The following is a 27,965-nucleotide window of genomic DNA, read 5'->3' as shown; positions in this document are numbered from 1 at the left end:
GCGAAGGCGCCGCGGAAGGGGCAGCGGCGGAAGAGCAGCTCGGCGGCGGCGGGGGCGCGGTGCCGCCCGGCGCGCCAGTACCCGTACGCCATGGTGACCTGGTAGAGGTCCGTCAGCAGCGCCATGGCCGCCGCGCCGCCCCGCGTGACCCGCCGCCACCAATGGGCCGCGCCGCCGCCCGCGGGGCACGCCGGGAGTTGTAGTCCGGGCGCGGCGCCGCCGGCACGTGGGACGCGGGACACCAGGTAAACCGGTAACACCGGGCACCCGGGACACCAGGTAGACCAGACACTCGGGACACGAGGTAGACCGGGACACTCGGGACACCAGGTAGACCAGGTACACCGGGACACCAGGCACTCGGGACACCAGGTAGACCGGGACACCGTGCACAGGAGGGAACGGGCACATGGGCCACCACCTGCATGGGGCACCAAGCACACCATGCACATGGGGCACCAGCACACCACGCACTGGGTGCACATGGCACCCCGCATGCCAGGCACATGGGACACTGCACACCAGCACCTGGGACACCTGGGCACTGCACAGTGTTGGGCACATGTGGCCCCAGGTGCACACCGGGCACATTGGACACTGCATGCCAGGCACATGGGGCACCCCGTGGATGGCAGGCACCATGTACCAGGGGGCGCTGGGGAGACTGTGCATGCCCAGCACGCTTAGCTGACAGTACACACCTGACCCTAGGCACATGGGACATCATGCACATGTGGCATATGACAGGAGGCACCCAGAGCGTGACCATGTCTATTTGGCACATGAGACACCATGCATGCCTGGCCCCAAGCACATGAGGCACTGGGCACACCAGACAGGACACCATGCATCAGGCACATGGGACATCATGCACACCAAGCACTGGGCACACAGGACACCACACACACCCAGTGCAGCATGCATGATGGACATCCTAACACTGCATTAGGACACCAGTCACAACAGGCATGAACCCACCAACATGGGCATGTGGAGCACRGGCACAGCAAGGAAAACCAGCATCGCACAGAGCTGGCATTCAGCTCCTCGCTGGTTGGCTGCCGCATATGGGCCAGCCCAGAGCTGGGTGCTGCTGCGGCTTCATCCCACACTTGTGGCGTGACGCTGTGGCGCAACACTATGGCGCTCRCCGTTTGCACTGCTCAATGTTTGCATTTTGCAACTCATACCTGGACCTTGGACTCTCCAGCATTACTACACACCCTTTTTGTGCCTATGGCATGAAATAGTCTCCCCTTTCGCAGGCCACGCTCTGGATGGTCCCCTCATTCCTAAAGCACAGAACGATCAGCTGAAATACCCCGCACAGGATAGCAAGAGCAGCAAAAGAAAACAGGGRAGGAAATTCAGCCCCACATGCCAAAACAGCAACTCCTGAACGCTTCCTGCTCATTCATCCTGGGGTATTTTGTAGATAATCGATTCGGGTTTCTACCCTGAGATTAATGCACATACCCTTAGCACAGGCTGCTCAAACAGGAAGCCACCCCAAGCCAGAAACATAGTTACCCCATGTCTCAAGGCACAGGAACAACGGCCCTTCCTTTTATGAAGGGGGCAAGGAGGGGAAATATCCCAAAGTCTCACAACACATCACTCTCCAGACAAGTTACACTTTGCAAAGAAAGACATCATACAATCTGCACTCCCAATCTGGACCTTTATTAATTACACTTGCAGAGAGGATACAGGTTTGCTTCTAGATCTTGTTGAAGGCAGCAATGTCAACGCTCTGCACCTGAAACAGAACAAGAGCAGCAGCTGGAGATCACCAAGCACTTCTCAGACTTTCCCAACGAAGGAAGTACTCACACCAGGGGATTTCTTGACAAAGAAAGATCAAAACAGATCAAGCAGAGCCCATTTCTCTTAGGGCAGCTTCCCTGCTCTAGGAAGAGCCTCCTTTTAGGTGGTTTAGCAGCTTTTTAGGTGCTATTTTGGACTATTTAATAAGCATAAGTAACCCCAGTCACAACAGGAAACTCCACTGTGCTAGTTACTGTAGGAATCTTTGGRGAGTCCAACCTATGAAGAACATGCACATTAAAACAGTTTCTAACCTGYTCCACAAGATGATCTCACCACTGCTTAGTGTGCAAGCTGCTTGGACTTTKGGGACTATCCACACCTCTCTCCTCCCTCAGGGCAAAGGATAACCCCAACTGATAATTTGGTGTCATTTCAAGTAACACCATGGCAAGATTAAAGAGCTGCAGTTCCCAATTTGCTGTATATATTTAAGCAAGAAAAAGAGCAGGCAAAGAAAATTAAAACCAGGTCTCTGGCCTGCTGCGTCCCTCTCCAAGCGGAGGGGCAGGAAGCACTGCTGAGCCTTGCGTATTACCTGGCACAGAGCTGGAGCTCCTGCTACTATTTCCATGGAAAAAGGGAGGGTGGGTTGGAGACATTTCCTCCAGCCCCAACTACCAAGGGTAAACAATCATTTTTCTACCTTGGTGGTGCCCAGGTTAACTGTAAAAGCAGCGGTTCCCCAAGGTAAAAGCCAACAGGCTGGATGAGCAGTAAGAGGGCTCACAGCCTGCAAAATGGCTCTACAAAATATCTGCAAGATGTAGAAGCGTATTAGCCAACCTTAAAAAAAAAGAAAACATGAAAAATCTGTCTCAGCAGGCAGAGACACCATGAATTCCATGTGTGTTTCTACTAAAGATCCAAATGTGTCAAAGCTGCAAGTGAACCTATTCAGTCAAAAATGACCCTTCAGGCCAGGCATCACACAGCATCATACAGCTCGCTGTAAAGACTTACATAGTCTTCAAACTTGGTGATCTCCTCCTCCAGGATGTCTGTCCCAACTTTGTCATCCTCCACTACGCACTGGATCTGGAGYTTCTTAATGCCATAGCCTACTGGGACCAGCTTGGAGGCTCCCCACACGAGCCCGTCCATATGGATGGATCGGACGCACTCCTCCATCTTTGTCATGTCGGTCTCATCATCCCACTGCAAAAGCGTGAAATAAGAACTTCAGTGTTTTCCTAGAGATCAGCATTAGCCCCGAGAGGTGTCCAGCAACCAAAGACTCTGCAATCACATATACAGCAAACAGAATGGGGGTGGACAATACTCCCGTCACACGAAGATTAAGGTGCACCCCTAAACCAGACGGGGTAACCTGGGCTAATCAACATGCTTTCATATGTTCAACACGTGCCCATGCCCACACTAGCAGCTAAAATTCAATCCTGCCTCTCTCGGTACCTTTCAGCTAATTCAAGCTGCCTTTTCTTGGCTGCTATTCTCACCAGAATTAGCTGATGGGCTTAGTCAAACTAAATACCTGACTTTGCAGCAATGCTACATGGTATGTATTTCAATTCTATCTACAGACCCTTCATAYGCAAAGGGAATTCTTCCTGCAGCAACACATCTACTTTGGAGYGCTCACTTTAAAACGTATGTAAATAGTTTTATCAATACCGAGGACATTTCTCTTTTGTGCAGAGCACTAGGCAGCCCAGAGGTKGTTTTACCATGAGAATCTGTTTAACCAAGACTGGTTTATTCCCATCTTCAGGGCATGTTAGTCTGTGGTTTTGCTTTAACTGATGAAAGCCCGTTCTTCAAAGGCAGGGGCTACTCCTGGTCAGGGGAACCCATCAAATAACAGGCTGCACTTGCCATGGTTCAGGGGAGGCAGCAGCAGCACAAAGACTGCAGATCCCAGCTGCAGTATCCCACCTAACTCCAAACCTTGTTTGAAAAAAAAAATCTGTGAGTCACATTCGCTTCACCAGACAACTCGGATCTGCAAGCGATTTGCAGCCTCCTGCAGCATGAGACATATAGCTTCACTCAGGAACACCCCCTGTTTTAGAGTTACTCACTGGCTTAACATCCAGAAGGATAGAAGACTTGGCAATTAGACCCGGTTTCTTGGCCTTCTTCTCTGTGTACTGACGCAGCCTCTCTTCCCGGACTTTGGCAGCCTCTTGGTCTTCCTCTTCATCATCACTACCAAAAAGGTCAATGTCATCATCCTCATCATCCTCTGCAGCAGTTGGCTCAACTTTCTTTGCAATTGAAGCAGATGGGAGCTCCACTTTCTTGGAGGGAACACTGAATGGTTCCACTTTCTTCATTGGGGTGACGCACGAAGTTGGATTTAAGGGAAAAGGAAAGAAAATTAATCTGAAGTTAAATCAGAGCAGCACTTGGGAACTCATGTAAGTCCCAAACAAATATATAGGAGCCCTCAAACCTACGTATAGTTTTGGGGACATATATATACATACCTATATTGGGACAGTAAGGCTAAGTCTTGTAAGGACAGTTTCCCAACTCTTCTCCTGCTTAGACTCATGTTCTAGATATCCTGAGCCTATACATACATTTATGTAAGTTTGGGGACTCACAGATATTGGTTTGGGCCAGATCACAAGGCAGCCGCCAAAACTGCTGAAAAAGCTCCAATAAACTTATCCTAACCACGAGCATCTCAATCCTCAGCACAGAGTGAGGAAACCTCTGAAGCGAGTTGGGACTTCGTTATGAAGAAGTACTCAGGAACAGCACTCCGCTGAGGCTCACCTGGGTTGGTGGAATCGATGCGGGCTGATGGGAGGTAGATGATTTTTCCAGCGTATTCAGGCGACTTTCCAACTTGAAGATGGCCAGCTGAAGATCTGCAACAACTGCAAGGAGGGGCAGGGGGAGAGGGAAACTTATCTTGTAGGCTCCAGCATCAGCTCTCAAGTCAGGCCTTGAGAGCTTTTGCTCAAAGTAGGTTTGCAAATACCAGCTGTCCCAGTCAGAGGAAAGTCTGYAAAGCTCTGATCAAAACACACTGGCATGTGCTCACCTGGCCACAGACAAGGTCAGTAAGGTGGATGCTCCGCAGGAGCGGGACCCCACCAAATTTGCTTTCATGCCAGAAGGTTCTCCCACTTACCACTGCGAAGGTTTTGGTTTTCTACCTCCAGGTGAGAAATTCTGGAAATGAGTTCATTTTGATCACCAGTAGGCCCAGAAGAGGTTGTGCTTGCACTCTGCAACAAGGAAAACCGAGCTGAAACAAATCTGTTCACCTACTCCCAAGCTCAATGGTTCAGTGAAGCGAAGCAGAGTCAAGCCTTTGGGGAAGAAGAGATTTTCAAAAGCTACCTAAGAACAAGGTCATTTCATCCAAAGCCTTGAAAAAGAATACACTAGCTCTATATAACGAAGCATGAAACACATCCCATGAATCTCAGCTGGCACTGGTGAGTTCRGGATAAGTCATTCTTTGCAGTCACAGATCATGAGCTATCGCTAAACATGCAAAAGGTTTTGAAAGTTTCCCACTAAGCCCCTTCAACGGGGCAGCTGGTCTCGTCTCACAGACCGAGGCACAAAGCACAGAAATGACCTGCCTAATGTCACACAGCAAGTCACTGTGAAAGCTAGAAAGAGATTCCTGGATTTCTAACTCCCATCTTCCTTGCTCCAGCGTTTAAGTCCTCTCAAAAAACCGGAAACCTACTTTAATACATGCTGAGGGGGGCAATTATACCAATCCAGCTTCAAAAGGATTTGTTCTAACAGCAAAAAGTGCTTTCATTTTTTTTTTTTTAAGGAAGCCCTTGCCTATAAATCAATTCTGCAAAAGGAAAGAGAAAACAGGCCTTCAAGTGTCCGTATAACTGAATAAAACAATGGAGATAAATTATGTTCTTCCAAGTGCACCCTGCATATAATTAATGGGACTCTTGGTTGCATTTGACATGCTCCTGGTTCCCTGGCAATCACTTAGGATGAAGAGATGGCAAACGTGGAGCATATGGAAAGCCGGTTCTGGGAGAGACAACCCTGGGAGAGCAGGGTCTACAGGACACAGGAAAGCAGCACGTGCTGCTTCCGGAAGGAAGGTCAAAGAGACCCTCCTTCACCTACCCGAAAAGGAGCAGGGGCCAGATGTCAAAAGCACCAGGGAATCAGTCTCAGGCACAGAACGCAGCCTTTGCGTTGGATACAGGCTCAGGAACACAAGTGCCGATCTGCAGTGCCCAGACTCACTCCCCAAGCCTAGGAGACCCGAAGGCCTACGTGCTACACAGCGCGAGCCAGGACTACGTCCCAAAGGGCAAGAGCCTCTCGCAGTATGAGGCTGCCCTCCAGCTTCCTCTCAGACACCACAACCAGCTCCATCCGGGCGCAGATGACTTACAGTTGAGCGGCCTGACTGCCTCTTGTGACGGGCAGAGGGAGCTTCTTTACTACGCGGAACTGTCTTCTGCTGGAAAGGGCAAAAGGGTTGGGGGATGCGTTTGGTTCAACAGGAAAGAGAAAAGCACTTCGCTCATGCTGAAMGAGGCAGTCAAGCGCCAGAAGCAGATCCTCATGCAGGACAGACTGTCAATCAGTGAGAAACAGCTTCACACCAGCTACACCCCAAACAAAGCTTGCATAAAGTCATCCATGAACTCTGCCATCTTTTTGCTGCATGTCTCAGTGCTTGCAGAAGGGTCAAGCAGCTGGGTGGTGGAACCAAAGATGTCTAGAGCATGGTCTTAGCCATTTTGCTATCTGTAAAATAAGAGGTGCAGCAGATACATGCACACACTGCAGGTCTCAGCTAGTTCTCCTGTTGGTAGCTAAAACATTCGCTCTGCAGACACAAACACATGCAAGGCTACCAAGACTCTTAAGAAGTCCCCAACTGCCACTGAAGCATCTCTCCTAGAGAGGAACGGAGCAACAAAACCAGTCTGCACTGAGCAACTTGATGACAGCCACAGGTGGGCTTCCATCCACACATCTCCTCACACACCACCAAGGACAGACTGCTAGTGATGGCGGATCCATCACATCAGGCCATCCCTAGTCTTAAACACCACAGACAACTTAAACTTCAGAAAAATCCATTACCTGACCTTCTCCTGTTCCAGTTGCATCATCAGGGCCAAGGTCTAAGTCAATTTAAGGAAAAGCCTGAATTCTCACAATAGTCACATCCATCCCTACACCCCCTTTCCCCAAAACACTGTTGTTTTTTTCCCCCTGTTCTCCTTACAATCAAACACAGGAGTTATTACACCTGCAAAAATAGATATACAGCTTTTTTTTTTTTCCTCCTTCCGAAAAATGCCTGCTGGCTCAGCTAAGCAGCAAGCACTACAGACATCCGGCAGTTTGAAGCCCTAGGCACGTTTCCAAGCTAAACGCAGAAGCATTTCAACAGGCTCCACATCTGCGTGTGCAATTCTGGCTAACCTGCCCACAACTGCTGATGTTCAAGATGCTGCAACACAGCTAAGCCTCTTCGGTGCTGCAGAACAGCCTGCTTTTTAAGCCCCGTCTCAGGCTTAGCAGAACCATTTGCTGCAGAACTCAGTTCCGCCTCCAAATTTCTCTCCCCTGTCAGTAATATTTAAGAAGCCACATAAAGTCTTGCCAGCCTCACAGTCGCTAACCGAACRCCCCAAAGATGCAAAATTCCAAGTTGAGATAGCGCTGTCTACGCTTACACTCGTCAGCTGGCATCCTGGGGTCTCGCGCCGGGTGGGTCAGCACTGCTCCTCCCCACAGTCACGCAGCAAGAATATCCACAGCTTGGCAGGATGCCTCTAGTTCAGAAGGAACCTGCCAGCCTTGCGCGGAAGTGTCATTCAGGTGACGAGTGTGAAGAGAAAGAATCTGACACCTTCCAGAAAAGAGCGTAGGTACGGCTTGCAAGAGGGCTTTGAAAGACCCTGCTCTACATGAAGCTATTCTAAACAAGGGCAGACATGGAAATAAGATATGTTGTTACCACCACAGACTATTTTTCAGTAGCATAAAATCCTGAGGTAAGAAAACCTAACCGTATATTGCCATCAGCTGCTGTTTGCACAGCACACGTAACCCAGGGAATTGCACAAAGCAACTGCAGAGCTCCGCAATGCACAAATAAATTACTCCCTTGCCGCCTTATCCAAAGTGGGGCCACGGTGAAGATGCAAATATAGATAACGGAGCCCAGAAGAGAGTCAGCTTCCTCAGTGGAGCATTTAATTTGCACCTGCCCATCAGTATGCAATTAGGCAGGGAACACAAGCGCTGGAGGAGCTGCAGCACAGACAGCTCAGCGGCTCTGCGGGGAGTCGTTTCACCTCCAGRAGGACTTCTCAGCTGCAAAGCTGCTGCCGTACGCGTAGCAGGATTGATTCACAACCTGGATGCAATTAGGGGGCGAACGCACGCAAAACTCACATAAACAGTTCAGTGCTGTGCACGTGGACAAAACGATTCAGCAGCAGCGGTCCCTGTATACGCTAAGTTGCAGCATTAGTAGAGGCTTCATATTTCCTACTAGACTACTAAACGAGGATCTGCTTGCTCCGCTGTGCCGTTTTTCACGTCTGTTTAAAAAGGAGGTTTACAACGGGGAGGGGGCTCGTGGTGCCGGCAGGCAAGGCAGAGCGCAACCTTTAAATGAACACGCAAGGGAATTCGGAGATTATTTCTATCAGCAGGCAACCCCAGGGCAGGGGTAGCCTGAACACAGCCATCGCTTGCAGGGGAGAAAAGAGGGTGGCCTGCCCGAAGATGAAGCAAAGGAGACGCAAAGTCCTGACAAACGGGGCTGGCTATTCTTTAGGAACCTGTGAGCGCCCTAAAGGAAGGTGCAAGAGCGCAAGGCGCAACGCTGAACAAAAATCCCAGCTCTGGGAGATGGTCAAGCCCCGCTGTTAGAGAAAAGTGGCCTTTATGAGACTGAGGACTTGCCCTGGGGATGTTTTAAGCTTTCAGAAACATATGGTCACCAACATAACCTGCACGTTACCTAACGTCTGTTCTTTCCCACGTGCAAGAGTTGCTTCTTCTGACCCAACTGGGCCAAGAGGATGTTCAAAACAAGTGTTCGTGAATTTTATCAAGCRCAGTAATTCAAAATCCCAAATGTTAGGAATTCCACTTTTTAGTTACTACCTGCACTGTCTTATGATGAGAGCTCTTAAAACCTTTGGGTTTTTTCAAGCTTAAGCCACAATTTTTATGCTGATCCCATGTCAGTAATGCACTGACTAGCACTGCAACCCTTTCAAAATATTCCGCATAGCAGAAGCGCTCAGCAAGCCTGGAGCCATACCAAGAACTACACATAAGCTCAATCAGGCAGGCAAATTAGATCCCTGGGACTTTTTTTGCTTATGAAGGGTAGAAATTAGAATCTAGTCTCCTAATCTCACCAAAGGGCTTTTTAAATTGGAGAGGGCCCAGCATTAAGTTTGACYTTCTAAAACATACTTTAAAAATTAGAGATGAGAGCACTGACTACTGACGAAATAAAAAATGGCAAAGGTTACACTTTTTCGTATCAGACTGATAAATCTCTGTCTGGACAACTACAGCAAAGAGCTCCTTACTATGTCAGGCCTAAAACTGACACAGCTGGAAAGTTGGCCCTTCCTTCCCTACATGAAGTATCTGGAGGTATTGACACTTTCCCTTAACTTGACTTAACCGTTATGGAAGAACAATTTTTTATTTTATTTCTTTTTTTAAAACACACTTTGTTGCAGATATGAAAATGCGTACGTTCTCTGATATCAAGTTTGTAGGGCACGCATGGCTCTGTACAAAAATTAACCCCATTTCATGCACACAGAGGTGCAACACCTCTCCCCTCAGGTCAGTCTGCCTGAGCTCTGGAAACATGGAAGGTTTGGCCATGCTCAGAGACGCTTCAGTGACCTCTAGGGAGGTGATGCTCAAGAACTGGAAGAGGCTTTCACTCACGTGAGACCAACGGGATGGACTCTGACCGGGTTCCTGCAGAACGTGTGACCGTTACCTGCACGCAGATGTGTTTCTGAACATGGCCTCCGAACACTCTTGCAGGATCAGAGGTGCATGCATAGCTTTTTGGGGAGCTTTTCTAACAGAGGGAGCTGGGGCAAAGCAGGGAATAACAGTTTCAGACCCCTACACCGGTGGTCTACCCAATGTCATCCCTTTTTTTTTGCAGCCTCGGACAAGTTTTTAGGAACTAAAAGTTCAGTCGCCAGCTCTGTTGGACTTGCTCTACCATCTCAGGCAAGTCAATCCTTTCCACACCTCCGTCCCCCACCTGTGACATCTCTCACCACCTGTAGTCTCAATGCCACCAGCTGCAGTGCTACAGAAGTTAAAAACTTTATACATAGGAAAGTATTAGTGATCTAGTAGATGTAAACCGGAGCGATCGTTTAAAGCAGAGATGACCATGCAAAGCAGGATGAAAGGTATGTGCAAACAAATGTTTCCGGCATCAGAGAGTTTTGTACTCTCCCTTGGGAGATACAAATCACTACTTCAACAATCCTAATGCCCCAGCACACATTTCAAAACAACACTACCCAGCTGAAGCACATCTAAAACAGACCTTGGATGAATTTCACAGAAAGCAAAAAAGCACTAGTCTTCCATCTCCCCATCTCACAAGAGCCAACTTTTCACTAGCTTCATCTTCGATTCCTAACAATTCTGCACGTTTAGGTGGAAGGAAAGACTAAATTCTGGCTAGAAAAACATGCTCCAGAATTATCCTGCAGATCCAGCAGGATACATTTTGCTTTGAGACATGGAAACGAAGCTTAAATGTATTCTAAAATCAAGCCTGCCCCATGTCAGAGCTGTCCAGGATTAACAACAATCCTTCAGAAATGAAAGCTGCAAAAGCCGCTGTTTCAGAGTTGTTTCTCGACAGCTCAGTTTTTCTAACCCACACACCAACCCAGAAGATCCTACTGTGTTTTACTGCTTCATGGCAGAGATGTGGTAATCTGAAAAACCAAAGAGGTAAACTCTCTGCGATACTGTATAAGCCAGGGTAAGGCAAGAACAGTAAAACGGGATCACAAAAAAGTAAGGAAGAGGAGGAAGAGGTCACTGTTACCCTGTGCTCTGCTTATCCAAGCAACTGCACGCTTTGGGAACAGAAAGGCAGTTATAGGTTGGCTAAATTATTAGAGAGGGTCCCTAACAGCAATGCAGATTAAAGTGCACAGTTTTTCCCTAATGCAGTACATAGCGCTTTTCCTTCAAGCTTTCACTGGAGAGTCCAAATGATGACACCCAAGTGGGAGGAGTGGCGGATACACCAGAAGGCTGTGCTGCCATTGAGAGAGACCTGGCCAGGCTGGAGAGGTGGGCGGAGAGGAACCTCCTGAAGCTGAAGAAAGGCAAGTGCAGGGTCCTGCACCTAGGGAGGARTAACGGCATGCACCAGGAYAGGTTGTGGGTTGCCCTGCTGGAAAGCAGCTSTGCGGAGAAGGATCTGGGAGCGCTGGTGGACACCAAGTGAAGCATGAGGCAGCAATGTGGCCTTGTGGCCAAGAAGGCCAATGGTCTGCTGGGGTGCATCAGGAAGAGTGTYGCCAGCAGGTSGAGGGAGGTGATYCTCCCCCTCTCCTCAGCGCTGGTGAGGCCACATCTGGAGCAGTGTGTCCAGTTCTGGGCTGCCCAGTACAAGAGAGATGTGGCACTACTGGAGCAAGTGCAGCRAAGGGCYACAAAGAYGATGGGGGGACTGGAGCATCTCTSTTCTGAGGAAAGGCTGAGAGAGCTGGGTCTGTTTAGTCTAGAGAAGACAGAGGGGATCTTATTAATGTGTACAAATATCTGAAGGGAGGGTGTCAAGAGGATGGGAGCAGACTCTTTTGAGTGGTGCCCAGCRACAGGAYGCGAGGCAACGGGCACCAACYGAAACACAGRMARTTCCATCTGAACATGAGGAAATACTTTTTCACTGTGAGGGTGAGAGCGCACTGGAACAGGTTGCGCAGAGAGGTTGTGGAGTCTCCTTCTCTGGAGATATTCAAAACCCGCCTGGACGCGATCCTGTACAATGTGCTCGAGGTGACCCTGCTTGAGCAGGGGAGTTGGACTAGATGATCTCCAGAGGTCCCTTCCAATCTCAACCATTCTGTCATTCTGTGAAATGAACTTTGGGGAACGTCATAGATTATTCCAATTTTGAGGTCCTTCAGCTCAGTCCTGACCTTAAATTCTCAAGCCTGCTGAGCTTTCCTCACAGGAAACAAACACTCAACAGGAGAATTTCTGCAAACAAAATTAACCCCCAGAAAAGCATCACAGGGATGCAAGGGACTTTATATCCTCAAATTTCTGTTCTGGCACTAGTCTGGTGCTTTGCTAACACCCTCTCCCAATTTTGGCTGACCCAAACRTGCATGTTTCTCACATGAAGTAGTCTTTGAACAGCAGGAGTTGCAGGCCAGTAAAAGAAACCCCCCCAGGCTGGTCCTCGTCTGGTAAACCACAGACCATTCACCAAGATGAGAATGTACCTTCAGGGCAGACCAGCAGCACTGCCTGGTGATCTAAATTCAGGTTTCCTGCTCCTTCTCACCACCTCTAGCCTCTGTTCCTGGAGGGGGCAGGTCTTGGAGGAAGCAGCTGACGCTCCATTTTGCTCTGATCCTAGATTTCACTCTGTTCGAGAAGGTCATTTCAAAGACCTTTAACGCTTTCCATGCAAAAAGTTCTCAAAATCTGTCTGGGACAGTGGCTTATTTCCACACATATTTGCCTCAAGTCCAAGCTGAAAGACTTAGACAAGGGCTGATGATTTCTACTGAAAGCTCAAGCAGGTTATTGAAGATCTGAACTTAAGCTAGCTAGCTCAGAAGATCTTTCCCTACTTTCCCAAGCTGTTGGCTGGAATACTGATGCTAAACATCAGAAACCAACATTAGAAAATTTTACTTCCACATATTTTCTTCCTCAACACATTTTTTAATAATATTACTAAGCTGTTCTAACTCTCCACTGATTCCAGCATTTAAGCTGTATGCAGGACCACTGAAAATAACCAAGGCAAATCTAATTATTTCCCACCAGCTTTTCTTCAAATCGACCCTGCTGTTCCTGCATCCATTTCCAAGTTTCCAGTTCTGTACTATCTTGGATCACTCACGTGAGCAGCTGCAGTTATTCCAAAGATGTAAAAGTTGCTTTCGGAGCGTCAAGTTCAACTGGCACAGTGAGACCACCACAGGAAAAGCAATTAGATTAATTCCACTGTATCCATCCCAGCTATACGCATCYTTGTGTTAAGAAAGGAGGAATAGGAGATATTCTCATCGAGAAAGGCTGAATTCTCTGTTAGAATACTGATCCAGAAATGCACAGTGTTATCTACCCCAAGAGGGGGGTGTGAGGCCAAATCACTATGTGTAAAGGACAGATACCCTCAGATGGAACATATGTGCAAGTATGTAGTAGTCCCATTAGAGAGGTAAGAAATCAAGGCACACGGGCTGCATCCTGTGACTGCTTTTTCCTCACCCATGAAATCAATAAAACCCCACTTATTAGTTTAAGACTTATTTCCTCTTGAAAAATTAAGAGTTATAACAGCGCTCTCTGATGACTCATTTACATACCAGCATCAAAACACCTCTAGAAAGGACATTCCCGAACCTTTATGGGATGGTCTAGAGTTAAAGCTAGTAGCCAAGCTGAATTCCCTAGATGCAGCAGATGGAAGATACCATTTTTTTGCACATACCCTAACTGAAAGCAAAATAGGAAAGAGAAGGTGGCAGCTCAGTGTACCCCAAGAGACAAACATACCCACGCTGGCAGCTCAGTACTTGGCTACTCAGCAAGGTGATTTTAGCAGTAACTTGTTACTTCTCATGTAAGACTTGTGGGAACAAATTCCACTAAGAGAAAAAGAAATGAACAGCTGAAGAGCTTTAACCCAAATCCAGTTATTTTAGAAGGCACTACAGTCTGGCAAGCAGGTAAGCAGCATGCATTCTGGCAGTAACGGTGCTCTTGATCAGATGGAGCTATGCTGGTGGTACACAGCACTGCACACCTTGGTCATCTCCTCTAACTTAAAAATAAGAAGCCACAAAATCTATGAAGTGGTCGCAGTGGAGTCCTGTGAGATGCACCACAGCTAAAAATGATTGCGGGTAGCCAGCTGGTGAGAGAGCTTGGGTACTCACTCCGGCCAGCGATTTCTGGATATTCTCCCTGGCTCTGGCAATGTCGCGTAGGATCGTGCTGGCTCCGTTCTCCTGCAAACAGTGCAGAAAGAACCAAGATTTTTTTAAAAAAAATAGGAAACATGGGAAATTGGTCAGGGAAGTTAAAAAAGGGGAAGACTAGGGGTTTTTTGATTATTTTTTTCTTCCAATGATTCAGCAAGTACTGCAAAATTAACCGCAAGAAGGACTGGTTCGAAACCAAATAGCATGGATTGCAATCCTTGGTCACATCAGACCACGTGTCCACAAGATCATTCAGTCAAGAGCTTTTTAAATTCTCCTTATCACTATCCCGAACAGTTTGGATGGCCGCCAGTCAGGCAGGGGGTTGGACTCATTGCCACACATCCTTAGAGATCTCATTAGGCAGCCCTTTTTTTTCCCTTAATATTACCTGTAATTTTATTCAGGCAAAAAGTGACAGCCCTGGTAACTGAAGTCTTCTATCCAACAAGGTGCGACTCAGGGCACAGCAGCACAAGTGTTTTCTCCCCAGGCCCTGTGCCTTAACCTGGACTTGGAAGATTCCCTTCCTAGGGCACAAGTTCAGTTTCCATGCTCCAGTCACTCCTCGCCTCTCCCAGACTGAAACCCCATCAACAAGATCCAAGACATGAAACCATCCACTGGAAATTAAGCAGAAGCCCAAAAGTCTATGTCATACAGCCCGTTCAAGAGCAACGACCTGGACACATTCAGGTGGATGTCCACTTCCAGGCTGGAGGCAGATTTTACAGAGTGTGGATCTTTTTTTCTTAGCAGAAAAGCGGGTGATAAACTCCCGCAGAACCTCCAGAGCCTTCACGCCAATTCTCACATGCAGAATTTTTTCTTGATTGAAAGCTTCTTATGTGGCATGAAATAGTCTAACCGTTCTTCTAAGAGCATTGTAGAGATTTGCTCTTTAGCATCTGCTTCAAGTGCTTATCTGTAGCCTCTAACTTTTATGCAAGCGTCCTAGGTGCTGTGCTACCACTACGCTAGCACGGGCAGCAGGAATGGAGCAGAACATGCCTAGAAGCTGCTACTTAAGCAACAAGCTTCCCTTTAAACACTTGCCATTCGCAAGACAGCCATTTAAAACTCTAAGCAGCTTTCTATAGAATCAAAAGCACACACAGTTAACAGTTCTTTACATTTCAGGAGGAGGTTACAGCATCTCTGTGCTTTAAATAGTAATAATTTAGGGCTGATAGTTAAGTGTGAACTACTTTAGCTCAGGTGCGCTGCAACTGCACTGTGCTTCCCCTCCTCCTGCTCCCACACACTCATCAGTACTCCGATGCAGGATCTTCCACAGGAGGACACTTCATGTTGCAAAGGGTACAAAGAGAGGAACATAATTCCTGGTCTCTTTGGAGTCACGGTAGCCCTACGCAAACATGAAGCATTTGATCTCCAGTATATCCCTTGCCAAGAAAAGCTTAGGTGCTCCAAAACCCGAGCAAAACAGCGTTTCCCCTGTTTGAATGGGTACAGGTCAATTCTTAGCCTACCATACCACCCACCCACATCAATAAAACAGCAGCTCTCAGAGCATGCAGCTGTTGTTTCTCTATTTCTTCAACTCTGCCACATCTCAGACAAGGGCACCTGATCTCCCAACACCAACCCCTTACTCTTCCACCACACAGTGGTCATACTGGAGAAATTCTTCATGGTCCACAGAAGATGGTAAGTCAAAAGACAAACCATGGCAYAACGGGGGATGTAGGCTTAGAGAGCCCCAAGAGAAGACTCTCAAACTTGGAAAAAGCCGCACCCAAAGTGGAAATAATACAGAAATACATGTCCAGGCAGATAGGGTCCTTCTTTTGCCTCCTCTCTGTACTAGCTCTTTAAGCTGCAGCACACTGCTAAACCAGCCACACCAGAAAACAAACATTACCTGCTGCTGTGAAGAACTAACTGGCCCATTCATCTGTTCATAGTATCTTCTCTCAGCATCATCATACTTGAATTTCTCAAACCAGATCTTCTCATGTGAAAGGAAGTCGACTGCCATTTTTCTGTAGAGAGGAAGAAACAAAGTGAGTTCCTGGACGTATTTAAGGTGAGCCGCTTGCAGAAGCTTGTTCTTGTCAGAACAGCATTTCCTTCTCCCATAGAACTGCAATTCCGCACTCAGCAGTTTCCCCTCTGGTGGAAAGCTTTAAATAAATGGGATCCTATTACGAAGGAAGGGCGTTTTAATCACCCTCCCATCTGCCTGGCCTGCATTTAGTGACAGAGTACCCAGTGGGGACAGAATACATCAGCTGATCTGTACCTGCTTCCACAAAACGCCATCTGGAATCGGATTTTCTAGATCACATTAGACACACATTTGAGCCTGCTGATGAGAAAGATGTCCTGCGCGTGAGACAATCAAGCGGCAAAAAACGTTTTTTCATTCTTAAGACACCTGGCCAGAGTGAAACCAAAGACTGAAGAACACGCAGCTCCAAACAGCGCGCGTGCCACACTATAGCATGTCAACGAGGGAGTGCTCAGTGCGTGACAGGGTGCTCTGGACACTATTGCTCACAAATTTAAACCAGTTTCAGTCTTCCTTGAACATGAATCTAAACAGTGTTGACATCAACTGTTGGCTCTCTTAGTGAATACTAGTACACGTGTGTCTACCCCRGTCACGCAATGCATCACGAGGTGCACTACCAAATCTGCCTGTAATAAGTGGCCCAGTGTAGCATATTGCCTGGCACCAACAGCGATCAGCCTCCCGAATCCAGATACATATACAATTTACAGCGGCACCACAGATAACTGCATACATGCCCTTTTGGAAGTTGCCGTAATTGTTTAGAAGTTAAAATCATCAACAGTGCCACATTTGCAAGAGACAGACACCTATCACTGTGATAGGAAGGAACAGCATAAAGTATTCTAATATTGCTGTGAAAAGGTTTAAGTCAATTTTTTTTTTTTTTTTTCAGTGCAGCAGCTTCCAAAGGTTGTTTAATTTCACAACTAGAAGGCGAATGATGGGGCCACCGCAACAGTAAAAGAGGATGTGCCATTATTTTAAGCCAGAGGACACCTACAGACCAGATCAAGAAGGTGGTAAGAGCAGGGACCGAGCGTTGCAATGAAGCAGCACCATGTACCAGGTTCTRCAACAAAGACAGCAACTAACAGCAACCCGCAAACCTTTTCCTTGTCAGCTCAAAACACCGCAGGCCCTGAGGTTCTCCAGGAAAACATCTCCATGCAAGTAGCCTCTGTATCTTCCTCACCTACCCGTTCAAAAGAGACCCAAGGCCACTATACGATGTACRTCCTCCAAATTCAAGCCCTTCCCAGCACAACTCTCCAACGAGAAGACTCTGCTTGAGCTGCCACCTAATACAAGCACCCAGTTTAACAGATAATCCCAGCTACAGACAAACATATGCCACATATTTTGTAACACCACATGGACTTTCCTAGGGAAGGGTCAAAAACATGACCAAAAATCTAGTTCTTGCCAACTGAAAACTACTCCAAATAGGACACGACAAGGCACACGCAGTCTAAAGCTTGACTGTAACCCTCTCCCCCAAACTACACCCTTTGACATAACCTTTTCCAACAAATCTTAACAAACTTAAGGACCAAGAGGGTCAGAAGCGAGAGCTCATGCTTCAAGAGCCTTTTTTGCAGATATAACAGCCTCCACCTTAGCACTGCAAAACAACATCTAAGCACTGGCCTTCAGACAAGCTCCCAAGGCATTACAGCCCTCAACCCAGCAGACTTCAGGGTTCAGCCAGTGGTATATAAAAGCACATATCCAACAGAGAAAGCACTTTATCATACTGCACCTTTCCGAAGACTTAAAAAAAAGAATCCTTTAGATGTTTCTGTCCTTAAGCAGGTATTAGTCCGATTCATAACTGCAAGAGTTACAACTACAAAGGTCATCTACCATTTTCAAATGCATTCTTCTACCCAGCCACAATATATGCGCATCAAATCAGCGGTAATCCAGCCAGTCTTTCTACCGTGGCCCAAATTTAACAGCAGCTTCCAGACAGAATGGTCCCACAGGTTAGTAAGGCCACCTTCCCCCACCCAAAAGCAAACAAAGCACCTGCTCCTACCAGGCTGCTGCCCTAAATAGCGTTTCCGCTGCCCCCAAGCCTCTTTGACAAGCTGGGTACTGGCAGCAACACTGAAATACAGTCACCTCTTGCATKGAGTTTAATGGCCAGCCTGCTGTGCACTGAGTTCTCCCGGAGAAGCGGGGATAACTGCTTCTCTGAGGAACATTGTGGCAGTTTTAACAGACATACAGAGCAAAGAAGCACCATTTTAAGCAAATTCAAAGACGAAACACGACATCCTCCATCATCCTAACAGGCCTGCTTAAACCACATAATTGTTCCCTCCAACTTTTCGCTTTTAGAGCTTTTTGTATCTAACAGCAACATGGAAAAGGGCTTTGCCCCAAAGTCCCCCATGTCTAGAGGGCCAAACCCYAGCTCAACTCCCAGCTCTCACTTTAAACGTTTAACCTCTCCGGTGACACAYGTCAAATGACTACCTCTTTTCATGGGGATCTTTTAAGCCACGAGCGTTCATCAGGAGAGAGGGGACTCCTCGCAGGAGCTTCCCCCTAGTTACCCTGCCCCACAAACAGGCTCATGGCTCAGGAGCACCTTCTCCCTACAGCAGCATGCACACGTTTGACCCCGCCGACGCAAAGGACACCCATCTTCTACACATGCAAATTCTTTCAGCTCAATCCTGACCCAGCAGTTTTGCATGTGTGWGTGTTACCCCAGAATAAACTTCTCCTACTTAGTTTCCAGAGCAGGTACACTCGAAGCATAAGCAGCTGGTTGAGAAGGTTTTGCTACTGTGGATTCTGGCACCCCCACGCTCTCTCCTGTTCTTGACATTTTCTGAGCCTCCAATGCATAGTATCGCGCCTCGGCACTGTCATACACCGACTTGGTAAGCCACACAGATTCACTGTCCTCATGCAGAAAGTAACAAGTAGGTGGAGGGCGATCAGCATCACTGGGAAGCAGAGAGTTGGTGATCTCCATATGCTCGATGTCCGTTTGCTTCCCAGCGCTGTGACTCTTCCTGTCTTTGGGGTCCCTCTTCAAGGCTTCGGGGCAGCCGTGGTTCTGCAGCCTGGCTTTGCCTGGCGGGTGCCCATCGAACATGTTCTCGTAGAAGCTCTTCTCAGCATCGTCATAGAGAGGTTTCTCTAGCCACACCTCTGACATGAGGGCCTGCAAGCTTGAAATCTGCGGCTTACCGTTTACCGTCTGGTGTACAGAGCCAGGCAAACYGGTAACGAAGGAAGCGTCAGGATGAGCTACGACATCCAGAGCTAAGCTCGGCGTAGCAGGAGTAGGCAAGGCTGTAACGTAACCTTCATCCGGTGTTCTCAGTCCAACATTACCRACATCTGACCACACAGACGGAATGGTCAGGACATGTGGAGGAACAAAGAACTGAGATTTTTCGATGAACACCTTCTCGGCTTTATCAAAGTCAAACTTGTTGACCCAGACGTCCTGAACAATATGGTGACATGCAGCAAGACTACCGTGGGAGCAGGACAGGGTTGCTGAAAACATCCTTGGCTTAGAAACATCTTGGACAACTTCTGACCTGGACACTAAAGCAGACTGCTCAGCAGTTAGTTCAGTCTCAAGTGCCTCCTGGTTCTGACAATCCACTATGTTTTTCCTGTACACATTCTCAGCGTGATCATAAAAAGGCTTGTCAAACCACACATGATCAGCTAATAAGCCCGTCAGAATAAAGTCTACCTTGGAGACCACATTTTTGGGTTTCGGAGAACGCTTCCTTTTCCTTTGTTTCTTTCCATTTTTTCCTCTTTTCAGGTCCCCCTTGCATTCACTTTCAGCAGAGTCATCGTTGCAGACTCCGTTTACAGCATCTACCTCCTGGCATTCCTCGGGGGCTGCGGCAGCTAGCATAGCTTCTCTTTCATAGTGGAGTCTCTCTGCTTCATCGTATTTGTGCTTGTCTACCCACACTTTTTCTACTGGGCAGGGAAGCTTCCTTGTCCTCATCTTCCAAAGAGTGGCAGCATTAAAAGATAAGCACAACAATGTAGTTGCAAGAAAACCAAATAAAGCAAGGGCATGCATCAGACTTCAGGAATTTCTTAAGTAATACAAAGGTATCAAAAGCCATCATGCCGTTATTATATACATTAAAGAACCTAAGCATTTAATTCAATTTCTGTATTTCTATTTTGTATCATAAATTTTAACTCACAGAAATTAARCTGCCTGCAAACACATCTGATTTCTGAAGTCAAAATCAGCTTCCTCCTAAAACACCTCTGTTCTGACAATTACTTTCCACGTTATTATATAACACCCTTTAAAAATAAAGGCACTTACTAAAGACGCTTCAAATCTCACTTTTGAAGACAACTGTCAGGACAAGATTGCTAAGGTTTTGTTCAAAGCCCTGGTACATAGAAGATATTTTTCAAGTTAGTAGATTAGCCCTGAATTACCAGTTCAGCACACTCAACTAGGCACTGATTTGGGAAGACATGCTAAAAAAAGAAAGGTGCCCTGACTCATGAGCATCTTTAGAGGTCGTTGCTTACACAGCACACGCATTTGCGTTTTGCTACTAGAAAGCCAGCAGAGGGAGCTGATTTAACAACTAATACCGGATTTTGGGTTAAAACTCCGGTTGCTGTCAAACRGAATCAACCGAGAGCTGGGGGAGATCTCATATGATTCATTTAGCTTACTGAAATATCTTCTGATATTTCATTCTCCCGAAGTAAAAAAAAAAGGTCTGAAACTAAGTACCTGTAAGTCAGCTTCCCCCTTTAGCTACTGACAGCTGCAGTTTCATAACCGCAGATTTATCTGCGATAGGTTGCCGTACAAAATTCACATGCAGCTGAAATATCCCCCAGACTTGAATCGATGGCTCACAGTCACAACAATTTCTGGAAGATTTTTACAAGCCTCAATTACAGCGCTTGACTGACAAAAAAAGGATAAACGCTTGCTACATGAAAACACCTTTGCCTTTTTTAAATTTTTACTCTATTTGAAGGATTGTCATAGTTTAAAAAATTAAAGCAATGTAATACTACATATACATTATAAAAACCACTAGGCAAAGCAAAAGCAGATCTTTACTGGAGTTCTGAAACTGCTCCTTCACCAGCTGCTGAAGACACCAGGATACAGCTAAAAAGGTTTATAATATGTATTTTCAAGTCTTCATTTTATGTTATGCTCTTCTAGTGCGTTCTCTGCCAGTTATGTGGCAATAAAACACTTTTTACTACAGACAACTAAAAAATAACTAGCACTTTCAATAAAGATAAATCCTACCCGTTCCTGACAAAGCCAAAACCACCCCAACTGTAAGCACGTGTGCTGCAAGTTTATCAGCAAGTGAAAAATGACATCGCATGAGAATCATGCACGTAGAGGACAAGCACATTTCAACGCCACTGAGGAAGCTGCACAAATTATTTTGTGGTATAACAACACGTTCTTGCTGTAAAAAAAGAAGCATCAAGGCAGCCTCACCCTCCTAACAGTCTCAGCTGCTGGACAAATAGTTTAGATATTTTTATAATCTTAACAAGTAAAAATTGCATTTCTTTTAAAAAAATAATCTTTACAGATGATATACCTATTTAAGCAGGATTCTTGGACGCTAATGTGAAGAGGAGACCGTGTTTGCTAGAGCAACATCTGCATTTCAGTAATTTGGAAGATTAGAAAAGGATAAAATGATGCAAATTAAAGATTATTTTGCAGGAAGTGCTGTTCAAAATGGTACCGTGTTGCAATGTGCACATTTAAAATAACACTCATCTAGATCTGGTATACTAACCTAAAAGTACAAAACCCACAGGAAAAGCAAAACGCACAACTGAAACTACACATAGGTAGGACATACAAAAGAGTGAAGGCAAGACATTCGAATTTTTATTTTACTTAAATCAGTAAGGACTCAGGAACAGAACATCAGATTATTGCCTCTGCTTAGCATGTTCTGTTTGGCTTTAGATTCACATTAATTTGAGTTCTCCCAAGGAGAAAATGTAGATTACAAACACAGCCTTCAAGGAGATCCTTCATCAAGAACACCTCATTAATCCCATGCAGAGGTATGTACCCTCCAGGTTAGTTCAAACTTTTTCAGAAAGGAGGGAACGTATCTGTAACGGGTGTCACAAGAAATTCAGACGTGACTCAATACTGCTCAAACTGTAGCACCTTTAAATATTTAATTTGCATTATCGCCATTAAAGTATCCTATAGAAGAGGCACATCCGCTTGACAAAAAAAACAGATCAAAAATTTTTGCCTGAAAAAGAAATAATAATTGACARTTTCTCCCAAGTCCCGAAGCGCTGAAGTTGCAGCAACTACATCAGTAATCTCCAGGGCAGGGTGCGCTACGGAGGAGCCTCAGCATTGCAAGGTTTGTACTGGAGATTCTCAGTTAAACCAAAGAACTGTTTGGAACCAAAGTGAGACATAGCCAATATATTAGTAAATAAACCTGTAACAGTGCACTTATTTCCAGCAGATCTCAGAAAAATGTGCAATAATCTGTTTATAAGAAGGGATAAGAAGCTATAATGCCCACATTCCACTGATTTTCCAGAAAGAGCAAAAAGCACAGGACAACTAGAAAGTACTTACTTTTTTAGTTCCTATGAGAGCATTAAGAAAAAAGATGGAGTTAGAAAAAGCTTCAAGTTCTAGAGATGCAGCAGCTGGTCAACAAGGACGCAGATCGAGAACGGCCAAAAGTATTACTGTACGGTTAACTTCCCCCAAAATGCATAATACCTTGAATTAAACTTGCAGCTGGTTAACTCTGCAAACTACCGTCCTTATCAGCCAACACCACAGACACCCAGTTATCTTTACCCTTAAATAATGAGCAACACAAACATACACCAAAGCAAAAACATCCAAGAGGATCTATCCAACRTGATGGGAACCAGTTACAGGGTCTCCCAACCGGCCCTATGAACACTTTAAGTTACTCACAGCTGCTTTCAGAAGGTGCAAGAGTGAAATTCTGGAGCCCCCGGATTGAGGTAACTAAGCACCAACAGCAAATAGAGTTTTCAGAATTCTTTTAAGTAACAACTGCAGTGTCAAATAAACTCACACGACTGCAGTTATTTCTACTAGAAATCAGCACTCTATACAATAATTTATTTATAAGAGACAGAAATAAAGTGCTAAAGCCAATACCAAAGTTTGGCTCAAAGGAATTTCAATGGTGCTTTTTCTAAGATTATTACCCGGGCAAATCTTCCAAAAGGGAATCAATCACAAGTGACATACCATTTTCCAAAAATAAGTCTAAGATACTTGCAGCACCCATTTGTTTCAATGAGAGTTCATTAAGTTCAAATATGACGTAAAGATTCAGATTTTCAATGAATTAAAGTTTACGAACATGAGCAAAAATTGAAAAAATGATACACAGTTTCTAATCTGCATTCATAAGTTTTCCCAACAGAGATCAGAGAAAAGGCATATAGTAAGATTTCAATTATACAAACCACCGCCTTAGCTGGTGGGGACGGTCTGATAAGAGATCTGAGCTGCAGATCATTAATACCAGGTCTGAGTACTACCAGTTTTCCCAGCGTACAAATTTACTTCAAATCAGATCTGAAGTAAATACCTGATCCGACAAAGTCAGAAGGGACAAATTTACCTTTTAAAGTTTTGGAAGGAATTGAAACTGCTTAAGCTTGGACTTTTTTTGTTTTTAAACATTTTGCATCATATGCTCTTACTGCTGGCAATCTGGTCTGAGGCGGCTACGATTTATCATCTCACCCAAYGGCAACCCGAGCGGTTGTTTCAATGCTTTCCACGCAGTATTCTTAACTGCCCATTTCACCTCCTTGAAYGTAAAGTTTTACAATTAAAAGAACACGCTACTGTTTTACGACCACTCTCCACTGGCAAAAATTAGAGCACAGAAACAGGCTGCTGCCAGAATGAAACTGGAAACCAGTCGGTCTGTACTGGAAAAGCAGAGCAAGGTCACATCATTGCCGTCATACTCCGAACCACACTGGCAGTTCATCAGGTATTGCACTCAGATCAATACTCAGGAACACACTCACCAGCTTCCCCAGCTGCCTAGTAACTTTTTTCAGCAGTAAAGCAGTTTTTCATTTAACTAGTATTTAATACGAAGATGAATTAATACTTTGAGACAGCGGCATCAAGCACTATAGAAAAACGTTAAATAAAAATCTGTGGCTAGAAAAATGTAGTAAAAACTCTTAATACTTACACCACAGATTGGCTTTTGTATACCCACTCTGCTGAACAGAAGTGGCTTACGAAATGTGACAGGCAGCAATTTCGCTATTCCAGTGATGGTACAGACAACGCATCAGGCATTTTGCGAAGCATAAAGCCATTGGAAAGGCAAATGCTATTACTAATATTGCTCAGTGCCAAATACTGAAACACTGTCAATGTTTAGGCTTCCCATAAAGCATTAAAGAGAGCTTTCAAAAGATCCAACAGAACAATTTTTAATCATATCTGCAGCTCAACAGCTTTGGCTTCGGTTCTTGCTTGTCACTACTTCCTGGGGATTTCAGCCAGAACAAACCTATGCCTGATTTCCAGTGCTGCAGGGAAATGCAAAAAGTTAAAAATAGGCAATGAAACTATTTCTATTGTCTCTCTGTAAATTCAAAAGCAACTTTGGATTTAAGTTATTTGGCTGCCTTATCCCCTTAAATCTGGTTACTTTACAAGAAGTCATTAAATACCAAGCATATGATACATTATTCTAAGGCTGCAGCCAAAAAAGGAAAGGTAAGTCAGCCCCATTTATTAGTTTAATAGAAGCCATTCTTCCTCTTCTGTCCAAGAGTTACATTTCTCTTCAGCAGAGAAACCTATAAAATAAATGTATCTGGGGTTTTTTTTGGAGTCACATTATACAAACATTTGTTGCAGCCTCCTGAAGGCACAAAATAAATTGTATCAAATCTTTCACAACTTCTTACACTGGAACTAGACTGTGATTTTAATCTCAGCTGTGTGTCAGATGGACCTGTCAGATCCCAACAAGGAATAGCAAGTCAGAGTGCCGTGGTTTGTAAGCAGCTCTCCAGGAAATAATTTAACAATTCAACCTAGCGTAAACCATCTCCTGCTCCCAGCTCCAAAAGCTTTGAGAAGTCAAAGTTGAGCAAGAGCAGCCCCTCTCATCCGTCACCAATTTCTGGAGAGAAGCGACAGCTGCTTTATGCAACGCATAACCAAGAGTGCAAGATTACAGTCACAGTTTTACCCTCCGAGGACGAAAGACGACACCAAAAACGGGTGTCAGGTGGCGCTGCGAGAATGGGACGGCTGCGGATGGGGCAGCTCCCTGTGGGATACCTGGCTCGACTCCACACAGACCCTGCGGATGCAGCACAGGGATGGAACCCCACCGGGTAAAGCAGAGAAGCAGCGATTTCTGCAGGTCCAAACAGCAACCGGCCCCTCTTCCCCCAGGCCAGCCCCGGAGGGTTCTCACTGCTGGAAGCTCCGTCCCAATCCTCCATTCTGCACATTTGGTTACGTGGCTCGGCCCAGCTGACTTAGACAAGGCCAAAACGATTTTATATTTAGTACTTCTGTCATATCACTCATGTCACACCACCCTCCCCATCAGAAGCTCCTGAATCCTCATCCCAGCAGCAGCCAGAAACATAAACAGCAGCACACGGAAAGACGGAAAAGCATGACAGCCCACCGGGACCCATGTGATGTCAGAGACGTAATAAAGATGGAAGCGAGAAGGTCCACTGGCCCCAGTCTGCTCCTCCCCGCTCCCGCGGCCCGGCACCTGGGACGTGCCGCTCTCACCCAGACACATCTACACCGCCCACGCTGTCCTAGCGAAGCGCCTCTCCTCCTCTTCCCAAAGCGGCTGCTACTGCAGTCTTCACAAAAGCGAGAGCCATTTYGGCTGGGCGTTTGGACAGTCCAGCCGCATCAGCCTGGTACCTTCTTGTGCTAAAAGCAGACAAAGGGCAAACAGCAACTCCCCTCCCCCTTTTTTTTTTTCCTTCTTCTTTTTGGTGATTCAGACCACAAGCAAGTTCAATGAGCTGAGGTTGACCTCGCAGCAGGCATCTGTGGATCTGCTGGCCACTCGCCACTGAAGAGAGCAAGCCTACCCCTTCCTCAATGCTCGTTCTGCCACTGAGCCAATTCGAGCAGCTAAAGCAAAAGAAAACTTCTTTTTCTTGTAATATTGTTTTTTTTCCTGCCGGTTTAATTCCCTAAATTGGCTCTCCCCCGAATCAGATGAGCAACAGGGCTGGCTCGAACAAAGCAGCAGGAGTACGCAGTCGGGAGAGGGACCACCTTCCTCAGGAGATCAGCCTAGCTGTAATACGAAGCTGCACGCTAAGCCTTTAGCCAGGGAAATGACAGCRACACCCAACCCCGATCATCTAAAAGCTTGACGTTTTGCCCCGGTAGCTACACTGCTGACTGTTAATGAAGAGACAATCAAGGACAGAGGAACCAGCGGTAGGGGAAGACAGGAAATAAGAAGTCACCTTCACAAGAGGAAAAAAAAAAAAGCAGTTGAGAAGCAGCAGAATAGCTTGGGTGAAGAGAAAAAAGGCATACCTGCAAAGTCAGGGAGAAGAAAGAGCGCACACCTAGAAAAGGAGAGCAAAGAATTACAGCTATCCGGCCAAGCAAAGTATTTTCCTCTCCGTAAAGAACACAACAGGCTTTTGAACATCAGATTATGATCAATTCTAAAACAGCAAGCAACGATGTAGACACGAAAGGGCCAAACCTTATTGGTTTTGGTGAACACCGGGAGGGGCGGGAGGGGGAAGAATGACAGACCTCAGCAGCCTCCGCGACTTTAGCTACCTCTGCAGCTCTTCAAACACGCAAAAAGCACATTAGCAACCTCTGCTTAACCACTCCACCTCAGCTCTACCCATTCCCCAAATAGTTTTGAAACAGAAACTTCCTGAATGAGTTGTCACTGAAACACATACACCCAAAAAAAAAAAAAGCAGTAAGAGCAGGACAGGCTGCCAAAGGAACAGCCGAAGCTGTGGAGAGGTGGGAATGACATGTGGAGGGTAGGGAGATGTGAAGGGATGCAAGCAGAGCCGGGAGGAGAGGGCCACTCCCATCCCTGACACGGAAAGTGGAGCAGGGCACCTCTATGCTCCAGCTGGGGAGGAAGGCCAGGGCAGCAGCGATCCCCCTGCGGGGAACAGCCAGCGAAGGGGTGCAGAGCCTTCAGCACATGCACCAAAAGCGCCCTAACAGAGCACAATCTTTTCCAAACCATACCAGCGCCCTACAGAGCGAGGGCATGAAGGTATGAGAGGCTCGATGCTGCAAGGCTCCCGGCTCTGAACCAAGTTTGGAGCAGCAGCTAAGAGCGCTGCTGTGCCAGGGTTGGATCAAGCCATTTCTCAGCTACAGAGAGCTGCCAGCTGTTCTGCCTCAGCACAGAGAAGCAGCTCAGGTTTCTCTTTGCACCAACTGCAGCAGGCGACCGGGCAGGAAACCCTTGCCAAGGTGAGCACCTGGCAGAAGAGCAGCCTGCCTCAGCACCCAGCGCCGCTGAGGACAGGGCGGGATTGCCTGAGCCCCCCTCCCCACCAGGGCAGAAGCTGCATCTCCCAGACTTGTAGGGGCAGCCCTACAACCCTCTGTTTCCCAGAGAGGAAACCTGCTCCCCTCAGTCTGTAGGAAGGCACTTAGTTCAGGGAGACTTCCCGGTGTCTGCTCAGCCCAACGCGGCAGGAACCAGCTGTTAAAGCCACAGGAGACAAGCCACAAGCAATGAATGGGCGGCCCCCACCACCGCTAACGTAGGCCTCTGAGGGGCAAAGCACCCCACACACCCCCTTCCCTAGGCCCAGGGGGTAAAACGTGAGGGAGAAAAAGACCCCATAGATAGTTTGGG

At 46.5% G+C, this 27,965-nt stretch overlaps 2 protein-coding genes across 4 annotated transcripts in view; both read right to left on the bottom strand.

Moving 5' to 3' along the window:
* The window catches only part of NAPRT (nicotinate phosphoribosyltransferase), a 9,006-nt gene extending 8,595 nt beyond the window's left edge, over positions 1-411 (bottom strand). The window contains exon 1 of the mRNA XM_026069422.1: positions 99-411. Within this exon, the coding sequence (XP_025925207.1) occupies positions 99-411 (313 nt within the window). The remainder of the gene's footprint in view (positions 1-98) is intronic.
* Positions 412-1,662: 1,251 nt separating this feature from the next.
* Positions 1,663-26,678, bottom strand: EEF1D (eukaryotic translation elongation factor 1 delta). 3 transcript variants are annotated; one of them, XM_026069529.1, is made up of 9 exons: positions 26,654-26,678; positions 15,895-16,015; positions 13,965-14,036; positions 6,188-6,256; positions 4,934-5,030; positions 4,573-4,676; positions 3,870-4,118; positions 2,791-2,985; positions 1,663-1,759 (listed from the first exon to the last, which is right to left on the bottom strand). In XM_026069529.1, the coding sequence occupies exons 2-9, from the start codon at positions 16,009-16,011 to the stop codon at positions 1,721-1,723; spliced, it is 942 nt and encodes a 313-aa protein (XP_025925314.1). In that variant the 5' UTR covers positions 16,012-16,015; positions 26,654-26,678; the 3' UTR covers positions 1,663-1,720. The 3 variants fall into 3 exon arrangements, with proteins under 3 accessions (XP_025925314.1, XP_025925293.1, XP_025925304.1); XM_026069508.1 differs by lacking the exon at positions 26,654-26,678 and adding an exon at positions 18,789-19,768; XM_026069519.1 differs by lacking the exons at positions 6,188-6,256; positions 26,654-26,678 and adding an exon at positions 18,789-19,768.
* Between the last annotated feature and the right edge of the window lie 1,287 nt (positions 26,679-27,965).

This window comes from Apteryx rowi, unplaced genomic scaffold (assembly GCF_003343035.1).
Source record: "Apteryx rowi isolate R43461 unplaced genomic scaffold, aptRow1 scaffold_106, whole genome shotgun sequence".
Classification (NCBI taxonomy): Eukaryota; Metazoa; Chordata; class Aves; order Apterygiformes; family Apterygidae; genus Apteryx; species Apteryx rowi.
The sequence above is the reverse complement of the archived record's forward strand: the minus strand, read 5'-3'. Positions and strand labels throughout refer to the sequence as shown.